Source organism: Paralichthys olivaceus, chromosome 1, assembly GCF_024713975.1.
Source record: "Paralichthys olivaceus isolate ysfri-2021 chromosome 1, ASM2471397v2, whole genome shotgun sequence".
Taxonomy (NCBI): Eukaryota; Metazoa; Chordata; class Actinopteri; order Pleuronectiformes; family Paralichthyidae; genus Paralichthys; species Paralichthys olivaceus.
Window position 1 is genome coordinate 15,279,761 of NC_091093.1, and position 19,548 is coordinate 15,299,308.

A 19,548-nucleotide genomic window follows, 5' to 3' on the forward strand; every position below is an offset into this window, starting at 1 on the left:
GGGATTTTTCAGAGATTATGAAGGCAGGCAGAACTGTGGGAACCTGACAATTAGTGGGTGGAAGGTAGGCAGCCATGTTGGATGATGACCATGAGACTGGTTTACATGGATACTCACCACTTGGCCGGCTGACAGGGGAAAAAGCAGACACCTGGGCTCAATGTATTTTAACACACAGTCATTTATCTTTGAGGAGGCTGAGTAGGCGATTTGCCAGCAGTTCAGGAAAAACATGGGCTATCTCCAATCAACCATACATGGAGAAGATTTTGATTTATAAAAAAAAGCAGACCTAAACAAAATCATAACCACATATTAATTTAATAGACTAATTTAGATGTAGGAAAAAATAAAGACTAGAAATAGAATAGAACTAGAAATACTGAGGTAGGATCAAACACATGCACACACACTCAGAGGGCATTGCATTGACTTACATTGAATTCCTGGACACTTACTCTGACCTCAACCATAGTTACTACTTGCCTAACTCAAACCTTAACCTTAACCTGACCTTAACCTAAACCTGACCTAAATTTAAACAGATTTAGGTCCCCACAACATGAGTTATACCTGGACCACATGCATACATACCTACATACACACACACACACACACATTCTCTCATTCAATAAACATTCTGCTGCCACTTTATTAGGTACACCTAGCTAAAACAGATGCTGTCTAATACAACAGTAGTGCAATAAATCCTTCCTTCAAGGTTCAGTTTTTGTTTGAAAGTGTATGGTGTATTTGGGGGATGTCATTTGTGTTGCTGTTAACTCCATTATTCTATTGTACATCTGTTATTTAAGATACTCTTGTTGGAGTGAACAAGCTAGACAAAATACAAGAAACATCCATCCATTCATTATTTATATCACTTATACTGGGGCACTCCCTGGACAATCTGCATGTCTTGACTCTGAGACCCTGGACTGTGAGAAGAAGCTGGAATAGAAAACCCAAGAGGAAATAACTGAGAATTAAACCAGGAACATTCTTGCCGTGAGGTGACAGTACTAACCACTGCATGACTGAGCCGCCCATAAAAGAAACACTATAATGCAATACAGTTAATCCAAACCACACACTACATCCTTTAAACTGACAGCAGAGATGGATTAATCACTATGGTAAGACTTACTACAAGATTGTTGTACTAGACTACACATAATAATAAATAATTATAGTATCTGAGTGAATAGCCCTATAAAATAAACTTAGTATAACCGTGCACTATAGCTTGTATAAATGTTGACTAATTTTAAAAAAATAATACTCAAAGGAGGTAAAAAATCTCTATACAAGTTAACAGTGCTTACTTATAATAGAAATGTGTAATACTCTGTAGACCCAAATACAGGCCACTGGCAACAAGTCAAAGAAAAAAGAGAAGTGCAATAGAATTGGTATCCAGCATAAGACATTACACTTTCTTGCAAAAGTAAGATGATGGGAATTATCCTTGACAACGTCTGTAATGATTTCACAACCAAGATACATAGAGTGACCAATACTTTTCCACTGAATTCTGCACACATCTACACCCATCAGAGATCATTGCAAGTAACATGGACAATGTCTGGTTAGATTATGCAGGTATCTGATAAAGACTTTGGTGCCAAGTTAGATTTAGGATGATATAAAACAGACTAAATCCCAGTTTAATACATGTACCTGGTACAGTCCCTGAGGAGATAAAAGGTTTTTCTGTAACGTCCATGCTACTTTCAGGACATCCTGCCGTGAATATTATAAACGCTATCAAGCATCGCAACACTCTGTGGCATTTTAAAGAGCTTTTAAAGAAGACGAAAACAAATTCTCTTCGATGCACCTGGAGCTTCAAAGCCCCCCAACGCTCTTATTCTGGACTTGAAATAGACCAGGCACTTGACAACAGCTGTTAATCAGATAATGAAAGCCTCAGAGTTACACAAGCACACTTGTGGAGAAGCAGCTATAAATTCTTTGCCATGACAGCATACAAGGGTGGGATTCAGTACCAGGCACTTGCCTTCCTAAAAGAATGACGCATCACACTACCACTATGGTGAAAGACTGCACCAGCCAGTTACCCTCCGCGCACTATTTTAAGGTATTTGTTTGTGTGAGCGGACAGAGATCAGTTCCCTAACTGTAACTGTAAAGAGACATACACCACGAGCAAGACTTTCACGAAATTATGACATGGCAGGATGCATCGCCTCTGCGTAGGAATTACACATAGTTTAGTGACAGGTGAACTTTGAGGTGCAGTGCAGTTTGGAAATGAGAAACACACCACAGTATCAAGACCTCAAATGTTAAGTAACCTGACTCCAGCATTTTGGGGCGAACTCCTGCACCACTTACCCTCTTCACCTCACTCACCTCAATCACCACATGACCTGCCATGGTCACAATGGACAGGATCACACTTGGCACACAGGGAGGCGCAGCATGTGCATCCCTGGGTCAGCGGGTGTCTGGTGGAAGAGTGCTGCCCTATGACACCAACTGTGTTCCCGAGTTGGAGATCTCTGGGCCAGGTCTGCGATGGTGGTCCTCACAGCTCCATCTGATAACCTCTCCCCAGGATCAGGTTCACCTGTCGGTCTTAACTCTTGTCCGAGGCCTCCAGGGTTAATCTGCCACAGAGGAGATTGATGTCTGGATGAGAATGGATGAAATAATAGGATGTGTTGCTGGACGTCAGGTGATTAAAATGTATTTATGAGGTTGTCTGACCTCTGAAGGATGGGGAAGCACAAGTTGAAGATGTGCAGCAAATACAGGATAATAACAGTGAATACAAAACATATTCATAGGAAATTATAATGGTGGAAGATATTCAAAAAGATAAAGTCTCTGATTAGAGAATGGGTTTAATACAATGAGAAATACTTTCGTGGTCATTTCCAGAAGTGGTTACTGTCGCTTTAACAATTTGACCCGGAAGAGGAAGACTTTCACCGGCGTAGATCCTTTTTCTTTTCCGCTCAGGTCTGGGCCGTGGTGAGAGCGTGGATTTCATCAGCTGGGCTCAAACTAAATCACCAAACATGAGCGTCCCAGCGTTTATCGACATTACGGAAGAAGACCAGGTACGATGCGTTTCTTTTAAAAACACCCTCTGCTTCGTTTTTTTGCCTGCGGATGAGCCGAGAAACGGAAACTGTCCAATCGGATAGCTTAGCATGCTAGCCAGCTAAAACGCTTGCAGCTAGCTTAACTGCTGATAGCTGCATGCTGATTGTTAGCTACCCGCTGCTAATGTGACATATGTGAAAGCTCAGTGTGACTAAATGAACCGTTTAGTTTGTGGGTAGGTAGAGTAGTTGACAGTTACCAACTGAATCTACGAATAACGCTGTCTCCACTCTCTTCAGTGTTTTAATATTAGGTTAGCTGTAGATGATAACTCCTTAGCCTCACATCTTGATAAACAAAGCAGGGAACATTGCAAAACGGGATGAGCTCTGTGTTTACCATAGCTGTAACCTTTGAACAGGTATATATATGATTATGTCTCTTCTCCTGTAGCTGGCTGCAGCACTTTTTCATATGATTTAAAGGTTCAGAGTGTAAGATTTAGGTGAAAGGGATCTATTGGCAGAAAATGAATATAAAATAATCCTAGTGATATTTTTACTAGTGTGGTTCATCTAAATTGTACGAATTGTTGCTTTATTTACCATAGAATGGGCCCTTTATATTTAAATACTTAATATTTACATCAGGAGTGGGTCCTCTCTACAGAGGCTGCCATGTTTTTTTAAAGTAGCCCAAACTGGACAAACTAAACATCTTTTGAGTTTTTATGACATCTTTAGTCTACCACAGGTTCTTTGTCATGTTTGGAAGGTGAGGTGAGGGGTGTTTAGCTGTATCATGCAACTTCACCACTAGATGTCACACAATTTTACACACTGAACCTTTAAAACATAAGAACCTCACAGCAAATGCTTAATTAAAAACACATCGCTATTATTACACTTTTACATTACTCACACATTGATACATGTATATATACATGCAAAGCTTGGCATGCTTTTTGATTTTGGGTGTTATTTACCTAATAATGCTGATTATGTTGCTGTCTTCAGGCCTCAGAGTTGAGAGCCTACATCAAGGCCAAAGGAGCTGAAATCTCTGAGGAGAACGCTGAAGGTGGACTCCATGTAGATCTGGCTCAGATCATCGAGGCATGTGACGTCTGTCTCAAGGACGATGATAAAGGTAGGTGATGATGAACACCCCTGTGTCCAACCTACAATCACTCATGTACGTATTGGATGAAGACAGATGTTTTAACTTGTGTTACCAGGACAAGGATTTGTATTGGTGTAAAGGGTTACCACTGCAGTGATAAGTTAAATTTGCCACAAATAAAGTGTAATATTGAAGTAATCAGCTGACTCTGAAACTACATCTGGATGGATAACAATTTTTTACTTGTAGCCTAATTCCTGCATCTCTCTGCAGATGTAGAGAGTGTGATGAACAGCATCGTGTCTCTGCTGCTGATCCTGGAGACGGAGAAGCAGGAGGCTCTCATTGAAAGTCTCTGTGAGAAACTGGTGAAGTTCCGTGAAGGAGAGAGACCCTCCCTCCGGATGCAGTTGTGAGTCCTGTCACCTTTCCCAACCTTTTTTTTTTTTTTGTGCATATGAATATGAACTTTATAAAGCAGCAAAGTCTTTATCTTCCAACTAAAACAAACCTAATGTGTTGAGAAATTTAACTAATTTAAAAAAAAATCTAATCTCTGTGCAAAGGTATGACTATCTCTCTAACTGTTTTGTTACAGGCTAAGCAACCTGTTCCACGGCATGGATGAGAACACTCCAGTGAGATATACCGTCTTCTGTGGCCTCATCAAGGTGGCGGCAACATGTAACGCCATCTCCTTTATCCCCACTGACCTTGATCAGGTATAACTTTTAAACTGTACACAAGTTTGCAGGCCATAATTTTCCCTTTGTGGCTGATTTTTGATAACTGTTGTGCCCCTGTTTAGGTGCGCAAGTGGATCATTGATTGGAATCTGAACACAGAGAAGAAACACACACTATTGAGGCTGGTCTATGAAGCTCTGGTTGACGGCAAAAAAAGGTAAATACTGACAGAGTAAGGTGTCTCGGAAAATACATGTTTTGATATGTGCAGAAGTAAATCATCAGTGAATTAAAACGTTTTCAACACAGTATTTTCCTCATTTCCTAGTGAGACGGCAGCAAAAGTGATGGTTGAGCTGCTGGGAAGTTACACAGAAGACAATGCTTCACAAGCACGGGTTGATGCCCACAGGTAAACCTGTAGAAATTGTTTTTAACAATTGTCTTTAAGCCTTGATGTACTGGACATTCATCATACTTGCATCCATCTGTGTCCTTTGTATCTAGATGTATCGTCCGTGCTCTCAAAGACCCCAACACCTTCCTGTTTGACCACCTGCTCACCCTGAAACCTGTTCGCTTCCTGGAGGGAGAGCTAATCCATGACGTGAGTACTGAGGGATGTGTAATTCTTAACACGGTATATAAAAGAGATTACAGAATCATTTCAGGTTTTTGCCAGAAACTATTATACCCTTCAATTTTGTTCTTTCATTATAACGAGCCAGTCAATATTACTTGTGTAGAATACCACTTTATGTCACATGATAAGTATGATAACACACACTGGTGTAAAAGCCTCCTAACTGAGTTTTAGATTTGTTAAGACAAACACAGCCCAATGTCTCAAAATAAGTTTGAATGTTGACTAGCTGGTTTTCACATTATCACCTGAACAGGATTAGATAATGGAAAAAGTATTTTCACTCGCATGTTTCTTATAGTCTAATAGTTTTGAAGGGTCAATAGAGCATCAATTACAAAGCTATGTATAGTTTAGTTCATTATACATCAAGGATAAACCAATTTGCAGAAAGCCTGTGAGATGTTTATTCCAATTGTCGATATGATTATTACATGTATAGATATATATGTATATTATTATATATGTTCCTCCTGTATGAATACAAAGGTGATCTAATTGTGATTATGAAGTCTTGTAATGGCCTTTCCTCCCTCATCTTGTCTTTTCAGCTATTAACCATCTTTGTGAGTGCAAAACTAGTATCATACGTAAAATTTTACCAGAGTAACAAAGACTTCATCGATTCTCTTGGTAAGTAGCCATAACTTAATGGTTTATAAGCAACCTGTATTGTGATTTGATCTTTGCAGTTAAAGAGAACATTTTTAACATAATTTAGGGGTTAGTGTTTCTAAAAGTAAAATGTTTTGCACTTGTCAAAGTAAGAGTAGCCTCATTATAATTTATACAGCTTAAACTGTATAAATGTTGATTTTGTGATAGTGATGGATACTTTGGAAAATGTCAAGCTCTACCTCTTCCGAAGTAAAGACAATTGTTCTTATAAGAAATAACTTTACATTTTCAGTGTTGCATAGTGATTTCTTTATTCGGTAACATAAATTTTATTCATATTGAGCCAACGTGCAGTGCTGTGTTGACACCGTGCAGGAATGTGTGTGTGTCAGCACTGTATCTCTTTCTCATTACTAGAGACTTAGGTGTAATTAAAAGCATGTGTAGGATGGATTCTCAAAACAGACAGTGTGGAGTGATGTTTGTGTTAATGAGTAGATTCCCTGACTGCTTGCTCCTAAATGTAGAAACAATTATCGCAGGGAAACTCCCACAGTGGAGAGTAATCGACTGTGACTGTTTGGTGCTTAATGATCCCTGCGTGTTGCTCTGCAGGTCTGTCTCACGAGCAAAACATGGCCAAGATGCGTCTGCTGACATTCATGGGCATGGCGGTGGAATTCAAGGAAATCTCCTTTGACACCTTGCAGCAGGAGTTGCAGATCGGAGCAGATGACGTTGAGGCTTTTGTCATTGATGGTACACCTCAAATACATCTTTGCTATCCTCCCTTATTAAACATGCTGTTAGTTTCTCACGGCAGGAAGAGAGAGGAAAGCCATCGAACAGTTGCCTGACTTTTCTTTGTCATTCATTTACTGCCACCTTCCACTGAAGAATGCAGTGGAGTTGATGAGACATGAGTTTGACTTTACAAACTGCAGTGGAAAAAGTGGCGTAAAAGCAAGAATAGCCCATTTGAGTGTTTTGAGATGGGGATTAGCTTCCTCTCCTGTTTCATTTTCCAAGTGCAGTCGCTCTTAAAGCACTCATGTGTCGTGGGACTTTTTTAGTGCTTTCTGTCAGAGCCTTTGCCATGTCATAATTCTTCTCCTGTCCACTTTGTCTTTTTAGCTGTTCGGACCAAGATGGTGTACTGCAAAATCGACCAGACGCAGCGGAAAGTCGTTGTGAGGTATGAAGCTCCATTAAACCATCACACATGGCTTAGTTGTAATAAAGATCTATGTTGCATGTGGTAACATCCGTAACTGGTACCAATCCAAAGGAACTTTATAGATCGTCAAAAAACTACATACTATATATTGTACACTAACAGGGCTTGAAAATCAAACAATATCAATAATAATGTATTTTCATCACTAACAATAAAACAGACATCCAATTTAAATTGATATAATTCTTAAAGACATAACCTCAGATTTGTAAAATATTTTGCTGTTTATCAAGGATTTGTCATTTCTCTGATCATAAAGAAGAGTTTAAAACCACAACCATCACCCAGGAGCAAAACTCTTAAAACTTAAAAGAAATAATGTGAGTTTTCACATCTCATTGTCTAATATGACATATTTTAAAAATACTTTTTGACCATATAACAGTACTTGCAACTTACTGTTGATATGAAAGCCTATTTTACACAAGAAACAATGCCACAGAAAAAAAAGTATTTTCTTTATTCAAGTTATATTTGGTTGTATTTGTCTTATCTATTTATAGTTATTTGTAATAAATGGGTTCAACCATAAAATAATTATTTTGTCGTAAGGGTTTAATAATGACATCTTAGGAATCATTGGCATTTTTTCTATATACTGTATATAGGCTGATATATTAATATCTTTATTAGCACCAGCCTCCAGAAATCTGAATCAGTCAGGCTCTAATAGAATATAGTGCTAAGCATCATTATCATAAACACATTTGTTCTTATAAGGCAGCATATTTATATTATTTTGAAGCACTTTTGAGTGATCCATTTTTTGTTTTTGTAACTCTGGTTGGCATCTCACTGTTATTTTTAAAGTGAAAGTTGCACATGCTTCTCATCTAAGAGAAATACAGTTGTGGTTATGTTAAAACAACATCGAGTTTACTTTAAGAGACTTTTTCATATAAGTGAGAAAATCTTCTACTTTATCTTTTTCATTTTATATAGAGCTTTTAGCTGGATTGGGAAGGGAAGATACTTGGCTGCAAGAATTTACCAGTTAATTAGTATGTGGTCATGGTCAAAGATACTATGATTTTATTTTGAAATGGTCTGTAGAAAGTAGTTGCTTCTGTATTGAAAGTAGGAAAACTATTGTACAAGGAAACATTCCACTGTTCTTCATGTGATTCTGCCTCCAAATGGCTGTGATATCATACAGAATACATTCATCATATCTTTTTCCACAATTACCATTGCTGTTTTATTTCTCTGAGGCTGCGGGACATAACCTTGGTCCGCATTTATTTGTATCCATTTTAACATTCTTCCTTTTCTGTCTCCACTCCCATTAGCCACAGCACACATCGCACCTTTGGCAAGCAGCAGTGGCAGCAGCTGTCCGACAGCCTCACCTCCTGGAAGGCAAACCTAGCAGCCGTCAAGACCAGTCTGCAGGCCCTGTCACCCTCTGCTTAATTCCACCTTAACCCAGCTGTCTAGACTGCCTGACCCTCTCTTCTTTCCCACCTCCCAGATTCCCGGACTGAAATTATCAGTTTTTATATTGATTCAATAAAAGAACAGTGGAGATCACCTGTGATTGAGTTTTTTTTTCCCATGTTGAATTAATACAGCACGCAGTGCTGAGTTTGATGAATAATTGCAAGAAGGCAAAGCCAAAAGATTTTCTGTCCCATTAATGGAAAATACAGATACTGCATAATCAGTCTTTTCGGACAGCTATTTAACATGTCATATTTTCATGATGCCACTGATTTTAATGGGGGCTTGTTTTCGAGCAGCTCTCCACATCTGCTTTCAGTTAAAGGACAGCGTGCCGGTATTAGATGAGCTGTGAGAAATGGCCTGCAGCCGGAGGGTCACTTGTCTGGGAACACATGAGGAGTGACAATAGCAATGTGAACTTCTGATGACCCTGTCTGCTTGAGGTCAGCTGTATCACTGTAGCATCAACACAAAGCTTGTGGTGTAGGCTGATTCACTGCTACTAACAAAGTTTCAAACAGTCCACAGGGTTATGGATACTTCTCAGCTGTAGTCAGCATGACTCACCTGCTCTCGACGTGTCAGAAAAAAGTGGAAAAACAGGGACATTGTCTATTGATGTAAAGTTTATTCCTGCACTAATCTGCTCTCAGGCAGCGGTCCAGAACACGAGGATGTGAACTCTTGTGATATATGGCCCAGGCATTAGGTGTAAAAAGGGGTCTATTGGAGTTCTCTCCCTCTGGGGGCGGTGATGAAATCAGCACAAACTGATAAAGTGCAGACTACTGAGATTGCACTCTTTGAATCCCCCCCCCCCCCACAGTACGCCCACTTTTTGACACTAATGAAGCACCAGTTCAACTTGTTTTTTGATTTTTAAGTGTTATGCCACTCTGAATTTTCTGCACCAGGTCATTTGTTATTATTTGAACCTTGCTGCTGAAATACCAGATTAAATCATCAGTGGAGGTGTACGTTTGTTTTCTTTCCTATCGTACCGGAGGTCTGCTGAGGCTCACCGCTCACTTCTGTCCAGTTGTCCACGGGGAGCAACATCTCCAGCCCTTATCAGTGGGTGTAAATCACACAACACATTCTCAGGAGCGTAACCTCACCACGGCACGGGTGGCCCGGTGACAATGTGGAGTATGGAGCAGATAAAAAAATAATGTGGCCGAGGCTTAACACACTGTTTGCAAAGCTTTATATCTCAGTTTCCATCTCTCCGCACATGCTCCCTTTTCTTCACTTCTCAGTTAATTCTCTCATGCTGCACAGTGAGTGCTCTCTCCTCTTGTCTCTAATTTGTTTCACTGGCTTTGAGTAACTGTTTTGTCGAGATGTACCAGATGTTAATGCTGGAGGATGGTGTATCTCACAAACACCATGACCCCTTCTTATCATAGATAGGTAAAGGTTTTTCTGCATTGTTTAGCCATGAAAAACAAATGAGGTAAAGTTCCAAAGTGTTTTTCATGATGTTATCAGTGGCACCTAAACAAAGGTTTTACTTGTAGTAGAATAAAACATGTATGCCACTCTAGATACTGATACTTGTATTAAGAGGATAGGTTTGGAGTTTTAAAGCCTGTCTTTAAACGACAGTCAGGTGCTAGTATGCACATTAAAGCTGTGTGTTATCACTCCTGTTCATTCAGGACATTAAGGGATTAAGTGACATAGTTGACAAGATTCGGAAAGTGCAAAATTATATTCCACGCTAATGTCTGAGTTTAGCAGATCAAATGGGAATTTCCAAAAGTAACAGTCTATTCAGTAAATTACCATTATAACTACTGCACTTGGTTAGAAAACTTGACCATGTGCAACAATATCCTAACTTTGCACTATAACTGAGTACATATACTCATCTGCTTAATGCCCCATTCTATTTTTTGTTTTTACATGTATTTATTAGACTGTAATGTGCCTGCTTGTCTCAGAGTTATGTTACACTTTGTACCACAGGGACATTTCATTTCAGTGTGCACTGCACAATGACAATAAAGGCATTGACTTAAATAAAAAGAAAAATAACACTATTTATTTGCCAGGTTATTATTGTTCTTTTATCTCCATAATTATCACTATTTACATTTTTATTTATGTACTTCTACATTTTGAGGATTTACTTAACCATTTGCCATTTAGTTGTGCAGCACTTTCTACTTTGTGTTGAAACTTTGTGTTGCTCCAGGAATAAAAGTATTTTTATCATTATTAATGTGTAACAGTGTGGACATGAGGAAAACCAGCAGCAACTACAAATCATCTCAATGCTCATACAAGTACTTGACTGTTGTTTTAAGATGGACTTGCGAACCATAAGTAAAGAATCTGAATACTCCCCCTGCTACTGGTCACATTCACTGTGTCCGAGCACAAACCTCGCTGCGTTAGCTCATTCCCCTGCAGCAAAGCCCTATTAATCATCTGAGCTTGAATATTACAGTATATTGTATCATCTGACATCACATATAGGTAAAGTCTGGAAGTTCTCATTTACTTCTTCCCTTTTCTTCATATCAACATTCCTCTGGGTAAATCCAAGAGCATGACAGTATCCAGAGACGTAGCCAAGTACAAGAGAGGGGTTCTCACTGCCCTTCAATTAGCACCATCCAGAAGTCAGTGAGATAATGTTCAATTGCATCCTATCTCTGCTTTACATAAACACTGACCAAGAGGCCCAGAGGCTCAGAGACAGATATGACTATTTACACAGAGCGTGAAACATAAACATTGCTGTGGACGGTGGTTTGCTGAGCAGAATGGGAAATGTTATCTTCAACTTGTGTAACTGCATGTTTTGCTGTTTTGTCATGTCTGTGAAATTGCTGCAGTCACCATTCTTTGCACGGGAAAAACACAGATGCAACGTCTTCTCTGTCAAAATTACTTGTCACACAAGCTTTTCCCATACAAGGCCTGTACACAGTGGTGTAGTCACCAGCTCCAGGGCTACTGAGAGATGTTGCAAGACTAGATTTACTGCTTTTAAAAGAACAGTCCTTGTGGTAGAAATCAAACTCGTGGAGTCTTCAGAGGAAAAAAGATTTTCATTGCATGTAACAAAAATCAGAGTTAGTCTGCAGAGCAACCAAACAATGACAGAGAATATATATTATCTTTGAACATTTAACCAGTAGCCTTTTAAAAGTTATTGTTTAAGTATTTTATTGTTTATTATATATACACATTACAGCAGTACGTTCATACAATAAGTACAGGCAAGATCAATTTAATGTACTTATTCTGATTGTCTCTGTATGAGATTCTTGTTGGATGTGACTGAGATGGGCGTCTTGGACACTTCCTGGTAGCAGATAGTTGAGCTCTCACATGAACCACAAAGCTTTTTGTTGAAGCAGAAAAGGGGGGTAGGACTAGTAACTGTTTTTTGTAAATTTTTTTAACTGGGATTTGATAAGACTGCCGATGTTTTCCCCCTTGTTTTCTCATGTATTTATATTGTTGTATAAACATGTTTGGAATAAATAAATGTAATGAAAAGATTAGGACTGTTTTGTCCTTTTAGAGGAAATTAATGTTCCCTATTTATCTTTACATATAGATTTTATTCCCTTGTATGAATATAGGCTATACATATTGAATATCCTCATCATTTTGATTTTCTCCACATGTAAACTTAAAATGGTAAACATCTATATGCATACATCTGCGTGAGTGTATATATGCTTCATCATCAATTTATCTCCTGCCCTTCTTCATAATGAATGTAAAAGAGGAAAAAAGATAAACCAATGGAAATCTGGTGACAAAAACATATTAGACATTTGGTATCTGCTCCTGTGGTAGCCTTCAGTTAAAAACTCAAAAGGTGTTTAGTTTGTCCAGTCTGGACTAATGTAAAAAACATGGCGGCCTCCGTAGAGAGGGTCCCCTCAATGTAAATATAAAGTTTTTGAATATAAAAAGCTTTTTATTGGGGTAAAGAAAACTACAATTTGTACAATTTAGATGAAACAAACTAGTGAAAACATCATTAGGATTATTATACATTAAATTTCTGCCAATAGATCTCTTTCACCTAAATCTTACACACTTTAAATGACTTAAACCTAATGAGCTCGGGTGAACGATGGCCTTAGAGTGACCTGTGATGCAGAGCTGAGGCCAGCAGATGATGTGGTGTTAGGGTGGAGTGCAACTGTGTTCTGAGTCACAGGTCAGCTGATGCATGTTCGATCCCCTTTAACACTCCCGTGTGGCCATGCACTTCCCTTTCCAGGTTCCAGCCGCCACCTAGCGTCCACTTGCATTCACGCAGCCTTTCTCACGTCATCCAGGTAAACGCGATCGATTGGTCGAGTCTGCGCAGGTGGTGTAGGAAGTGCGGCGGAGAGGCCACATCTGTCAGGAGTCAACAACAGAAAAAGTAAGAGAAGACCGTCCTCCTACTCCTTTTCCTCTCTAACGCACCGGAGCTGTGTTGTGGCGAGACGAGGACCACTCCATCCATCATCTCCATCTTTACTGCTGCGTCCAACTTTCGTTTTCGTGGATATCGCTGAACGTTTTGTGAGTCGTCCGATCGAGGCCGTGGCACGTACCTGCCGCTCCTCCTTACGCCGCTTTCGCTTTGTCCGCGCTCCCTCCATGATGTCCCTCCCATGGGTCATGTAGAAGAGACGTGTACGTGTAGCTGTGTGGTCAAAGGCTGAGGTACACATCGATACAGGAGGAGGCTGTCGGTGAATGCAGCACCGCGTGCCCGCGCACAGGTGCACGCGCCAGCATGTTACTTCACGCACTCGTGCTCCTCCAGCTGCTGTCATTTGGGGATCTGGCCTGCACGAGGAGGCTGCTCTCCACTCATGACCAGGACCAAGAAGGTGAGAATGATGTTTATATTTTAATATCATTCATAATCAATACACCCCCCCAACCCCCCACCCACATTTAATCAAGCCTAAAGCTGTCCTGTGCTTTGAGGACAGTGTTTTTACAGACTCATTCAGTGATGCCGCAGTGTTCCATACTTATTAATATTATTACTGATCTTGTATTCCTGCAGAGGTCAGAATTCTAATGAACATTTTTAGTTGTAGGCTGGATCCATGGCATCTGTCAGCTGTTCATAATGTCTCAAATAGCTTTTTAGGGTTTTTACATTATTCTGATGTGCACTGTCAATGTCATGGTAAGTGTTTGTTGTCTGTATTTGGTGGCAAATGAGTCTCCATTAGGGATAAATAAAGACGTATTATCTGATCGAATCTAATCATCCACAATGTCTTTCCCAGTGTTTGTAGATGAAGGGGACGCACACTCGTTCCTGGGTCGCCAGCTGCTATTCAACCGGTTCGACTTTGAGATCTTCGTCCCTGGAAACCTGGAGAGGGAGTGTATTGAAGAAGTGTGCAACTACGAGGAGGCAAGGGAGGTGTTTGAAAACATCCCGGCTACAGTTAAGTGATGCACACACTGACGACAATGAATGAGCTCAAAGAGCAGAGGTGTCCGTACTGATACTGATGGTCTGTTTTGCAGGATGCTTTTTGGAAGAAGTACATATCAGGTAGGAAAGACACACAGAAAGTAATACCACGATTAATTCTTAAATTCATCATCATCATCATCAAACATTATGAGAGGGAGTAGTGGATGCTTGCTTTAGGAACACTTGTTTCTTGCTTTTGCAAGTACAACTTTGGTGCTTTCCCAAACCTGTTTCACCACTTATTCAGCAGTGCACCGTAGCTTTGGGAACAAAAATGCTTGGTCTACTACTCAAGCCGTCGCTCAGATTAAAACTATGGGTCAAATTGTGTGTTGTTTTGTTTTGACTACTGAGACAGCATAGAGCTATTGCTGTAAATAATTAATCTAGCACATTGCTCAGATGGTTACGTTTATTACATGTAGTATAAATCACTGACATTATCAGACAATCTCCGCACTGTCCTGTTCCTCTCTTTGGTTGGTGATGTTCCACAGATAAGGACAAGCGCCCCACACGGGTAGATGTGACGTCTCTCCTGGTGGGACTGATTGTTGCTGGAGTGTCCATTGTCATCATTGGCCTCCTGCTTTGGTATTTCTGTCAAGGCAAATGTAAAGCTAATTTCAGCCAGTCAAGGTGAGTGGATGGGTCTTTATTACCAGTAAGACATACAACCGTTCTTTTAGCGGCAGTATTTTCAAGTCTGTAGATACTAGTGCAACTCTATTGTATCTAAAAACCCCAGTATTGAAATATACCAACAACCTAAACATTTTTGTATTATGTACTGTATAATAAAACACATTATTCAAGAGGATATTTTCATATGCTGACAACTGCAACTCAGTTTCTACAGTATGATTGGATACTCCTCTGTCACTAATCGGCAGTTATGACCTATTAAGGTTTGGGAATGACTTCGATTCATCTACAGATTATTTCTCAATAAATCATTGTGTCTTTAAATTAAAGTTGAGTTTTTCCCAAGTCAGCTTTTCCTGACAACAATATTAGAAAACTAGAAGGGCACTCAGAGAGCATATAACTCCAGGCTCCACTTCAGCCTTTTATATTGCATATGCATGTATTGCATTAGATACATAAACCACATACTCAGAAATGTTCTGTGAAACATTAAACGTAGGCAAAACAAACATTCCCTGACGTATTCAAAAGGAATATTTGCTACTGTACAGTAACTGAGCAAAAACCACCCTCCATAAGAATACATGTTTTGATTCACAAAATCCTGATCATTACCTGGATCTGCACCAACTATTACTTGTTCATAGATATTATCACCCTACAGGTGTTGGATTCTTTTTTAAAATAAATATCTCTGCATTATTTCTTGAGATATTAACATAAAGTGTGAAAAATGCCATATATTCTTTTTGTCAAAGAAAGTAAAAATAAAATTTAAAAATCCTGGATCCGCCCCTGAGCCGTTCTCAGGGGCGGTTCTGCACCAAAATGTCATGGCTTCTTTCATGACTCAAACTGCATACTTCCACCAAGTTTCATGGTAATCTGTCAAGTGGTTTTTAGGTTATCCCGCTAACAAACAAATGCTGATGCAAACTCCTTAGAGGAGGTCAATATTTAGGTTACAAATCACAATTGAAGAAATCTAAAGTTTTCATTTAAGACAAGTGAATGTTCTGTACTTTTGCCTGTAAATTGAGTGAATCTATTATCCACATTTTTGCTGATTAAGTTTCTGTTGATTAAATGTTTTAGCTGCACACCTGTTCTAACAGCATGCTACTGGTTCACACCACATGGCACAGTTGGAACATTTTGTTGTCCACAGTTGTCTTATCACTTTAACCTCAATACATTAAGTAGGTCACAGGTGTATGACATGATATTTATTTCTATGCTTCTCTCACAGTTCCATACGGGTCCGGCCAAGGAGGAGTAACGCTTCTCTAATAATGCGGCGGCTAGAGGAGGTGTCCTTAAACCCTGTGCAGCCACCTGTGCCCCCACCCCCTATGGAGGAAATAGACCCCCCCGGACTGCCTTCCTACGAGCAGGCAATTGCAAAAAGTGGACAGCACGACGCCCCACCTCCTCCGTACCCTGGGTATTTGCATATGTGTTTACATTTTGCACACACATCCAAATTAATGAGGACTAGGTGCTGGACAGGATCAACGAAATGTCCATACACCCGCTGAAGCTCCCACTACATTATAAATGACCTCCCAGGTGGCACAGACCCCTGAATAAAGGCCTTTTAATGCAATGTGTTTAATGATTTATATAATGGTATCTAGGAGCTCATTTAAAGGTTTGTGGGAGCTTTAATTGGTGTGCAGACATTCCTTCTACTCTGATTCTACACAAGAGTCCCATGGTTAAAAGTTTGTGGATTTAAGGGAAAACTAATTAATTGAAATTCAATTGAGAGTTTTTGTTTTTTTTTCTTAATAGACATAAGCAGACGTGGATCATTAAAGTTAGGGTTGGTAATCCTGATAAGATGCCCGTACATCCCACCCCCTCCCATCATCCCTCTCGTCAATGCTATGCCCCCAAAACATGTGAACACGAACTGTTTGACAACTGCTGGTTTAAAGGTCAAGCTGCTTTCAGACATGCACTGCACTCTAGTTTCTCCGTATTTTTTCTGGAGGAAGTGCATGTCAGGAACACAAATGTTCGAGTGAGATGCTCCATAGTTTCTGCTGACTTTATCTGCCTGGCCTCCGAGTACGATGTCTGTAGATATCCAGGGGAAGTCGATGCGTGAACACAGCAGGGAATCCCCTGCATGTGTGAAAGACAGACCGGGGTAGAGTCAGTAGCCAATTCCCCAGATTTTACGTGGAGGTCATGTCTGAAAACGGCTTCACATAGATTTTTTTTATATAGACCTAAACCTGCTCAGGTTTAAACTGAGCTTTGAAACTGTTGAGAAACAGTGTCTGAATACTTCTAGCGTATGTTATAACTCACTTTTCAGGTTTCTCTTGTACACACAAACATTAACACACACCCCCACGCCTACCCACACATACATGCATACACAATCCATACTGCAGTTACTGAAAGGAAATTACGCTTATTTTTCATAACATCTTTCTTTGTTTCTGGTTTTAGGTCACAGCCTGGAAGCATTCGGCGGTAGTACCTTCAGGAATCAGAAGCAATACAATACAACTATCATTCACAAAGTGCTCCGCCTGTTCTTACATAACTTTTTTAATCATCACAAGATTTTAAATAGTGCCTTATACCGTTTGTTTATTGCCCTGATTAACCTGTGTTTTTCTACTCCCACATCATTCACTCCTCTCTGCTTTGTTCGTGCATCTTTTCCTTGCAGTGTAATGTTCTCTCTATTTGACATACATAGTTTTGTGGTAGCCTCTACTATTTCCTCAGCTGTGCGTTCAGTCACACAACCTCTACCCAAATGAGAATTACAATACACTTTACTCAGTTTGCTGCTTTTTTTGAAATGAAAATGAAGAATCGGTTCAGTGTTGGACATGAGTGTTTTAAATTGAGGGAATACTTTTTCTCTTAAAGGTTGTTTTTGATACATGATGCTGAGTGAAAGATGAGGGTTATGCTTCATTAGTATTAATGGTAATCACTGAGAGAGGCTGGTGTGTTGTCATACGATCCCCTGTCTCTTTCTGAAGGAAAATTAAAACATGGTGTGATGGCTCATTTTGCCATGAGTGAAAAATAAGTGTTTTTGATGCACTGGTTATACATTAATAATTCAGCTGTGTATCAACATCATTTACTCTTTTTTAAATTTTTGTGGCTTTATAAAGTTAAATTGTGTCTGAAATTTATATAATTATGAGAATGCTCTACTATGTGAAGTTTTTTATTACATGATCTGTGTTTTGGTTGGCTTTATTAAATGTATTATGAACTCCTCAGAGATGGTTTTACATAACATTACATTTACTCAGGATAATTTTTACAGTACCATTATTGCTGTGATGACTATGATTGTAACACTTATTGAACAGCAGTTCAACGTGTGTACCAAAGCCACTCATTTAGCTCTAGTTTGAATGAGTCTCATTTTCATGACATTATGCAGAAATACAAGGTTGTGTCTAGGGATGGGGCCGATCCGATCCAGTATCGGTATCGGGTTCCGATACCAACCTAATTCACGTATCGGAAATTTCCGATCCAAGCTGCGGAAATTTCCGATGCGTGAATTATGTCCGTGCTTTAACGTTGTCTGCTGAAATTACTCCACAAGTGATTCCTGCCGGTTGCTCTAACTGGAATTATTTCACTGTTGAAACGCCACTAAGCAAGACAGCAACGTGCAATGTGTGTAAAGCCATCCGTCGCGACGTACAACACCACCAACCAAATCAAACATTTGAAAAAACACCACATTAAAGAGCAGAGCTCTGGTATCGGAATAGTATCGGTATCGGCAGATATCCAAATTCAGGTATCGGGATCGGATCGGAAGTGAAAAAATGTGGATCGGTGCATCCCTAGTTGTGTCTCTGTAAATCAGGCTTGCCTTCACTAAAGTCTCATTATGACATGAGGCTTTACTGAGGCCTCAGTGGTTCACACTGATCTGAACCACAACTACTGAAAATGTAAAATCTTTTACAGATGTTTTTTGTCTCATCTGACAACTTCATGTAAGTCAGTCAATGTGTGTGTAAACTGATGAGAGCTGTTCATGTGGCTCTTTACTAATTTTGACATTTTTAGGATTTTCTCATCCACATCAGATAAAACACATTTTATTCTTCAAATGTAAAAGACGTGCAAACTGGGATACTGAGGTAAAAACCATTTCTGAAGTGTTATGAGTTTACACCAAAGCAACCTTCTTATGTCACTTTTCTTCTGTGTGGACATTGACTCAGAGGTTTTAATATCGGATTTGAACACATCTGTATGTAAAATGTTTGAGGTTGTTAAAAAGAGCATCACGTGAGATGATTCTATTTTGAAATGGGTTGAAATAAATCATTCATAAATAATATTAATAAATGTTATTTTTACAGTCAAAATGTATGAACTTCAGAAATGTCTGACAAGGACAGAACCAGTGTGATGTTAAGATGACACAACATTTCTTTTGGCATCTTCTTTAATGAAATAAACACATCAAAGGCTCCAGGCTGGCCATAATAAGATTTCAAACACCATATTGAGATATTGGATACTGTTTGAACTCTTGAATATCGATAGTAATTGATTTTTTAAATTAATTTATTACTGTAATTCATCAGGAGTGAGCTTG

At 39.4% G+C, this 19,548-nt stretch overlaps 2 protein-coding genes across 2 annotated transcripts; both read left to right on the top strand.

Moving 5' to 3' along the window:
• The first annotated feature begins 2,929 nt into the window (after positions 1-2,929).
• eif3m (eukaryotic translation initiation factor 3, subunit M) lies at positions 2,930-8,911 on the top strand. The gene is made up of 11 exons (XM_020098628.2): positions 2,930-3,089; positions 4,092-4,224; positions 4,471-4,609; positions 4,796-4,919; positions 5,006-5,100; positions 5,212-5,295; positions 5,391-5,490; positions 6,078-6,159; positions 6,760-6,903; positions 7,279-7,339; positions 8,671-8,911. The coding sequence occupies exons 1-11, from the start codon at positions 3,048-3,050 to the stop codon at positions 8,792-8,794; spliced, it is 1,128 nt and encodes a 375-aa protein (XP_019954187.1). The 5' UTR covers positions 2,930-3,047; the 3' UTR covers positions 8,795-8,911.
• A 4,246-nt stretch (positions 8,912-13,157) lies between these two features.
• On the top strand, positions 13,158-19,283 carry prrg4 (proline rich Gla (G-carboxyglutamic acid) 4 (transmembrane)). Its single transcript, XM_020098623.2, has 6 exons — positions 13,158-13,683; positions 14,095-14,258; positions 14,342-14,369; positions 14,789-14,930; positions 16,189-16,383; positions 17,403-19,283. Exons 1-6 carry the CDS (start codon positions 13,587-13,589, stop codon positions 17,428-17,430), a joined length of 654 nt encoding a protein of 217 aa, XP_019954182.2. The 5' UTR covers positions 13,158-13,586; the 3' UTR covers positions 17,431-19,283.
• The last annotated feature ends 265 nt before the right edge of the window (positions 19,284-19,548 follow it).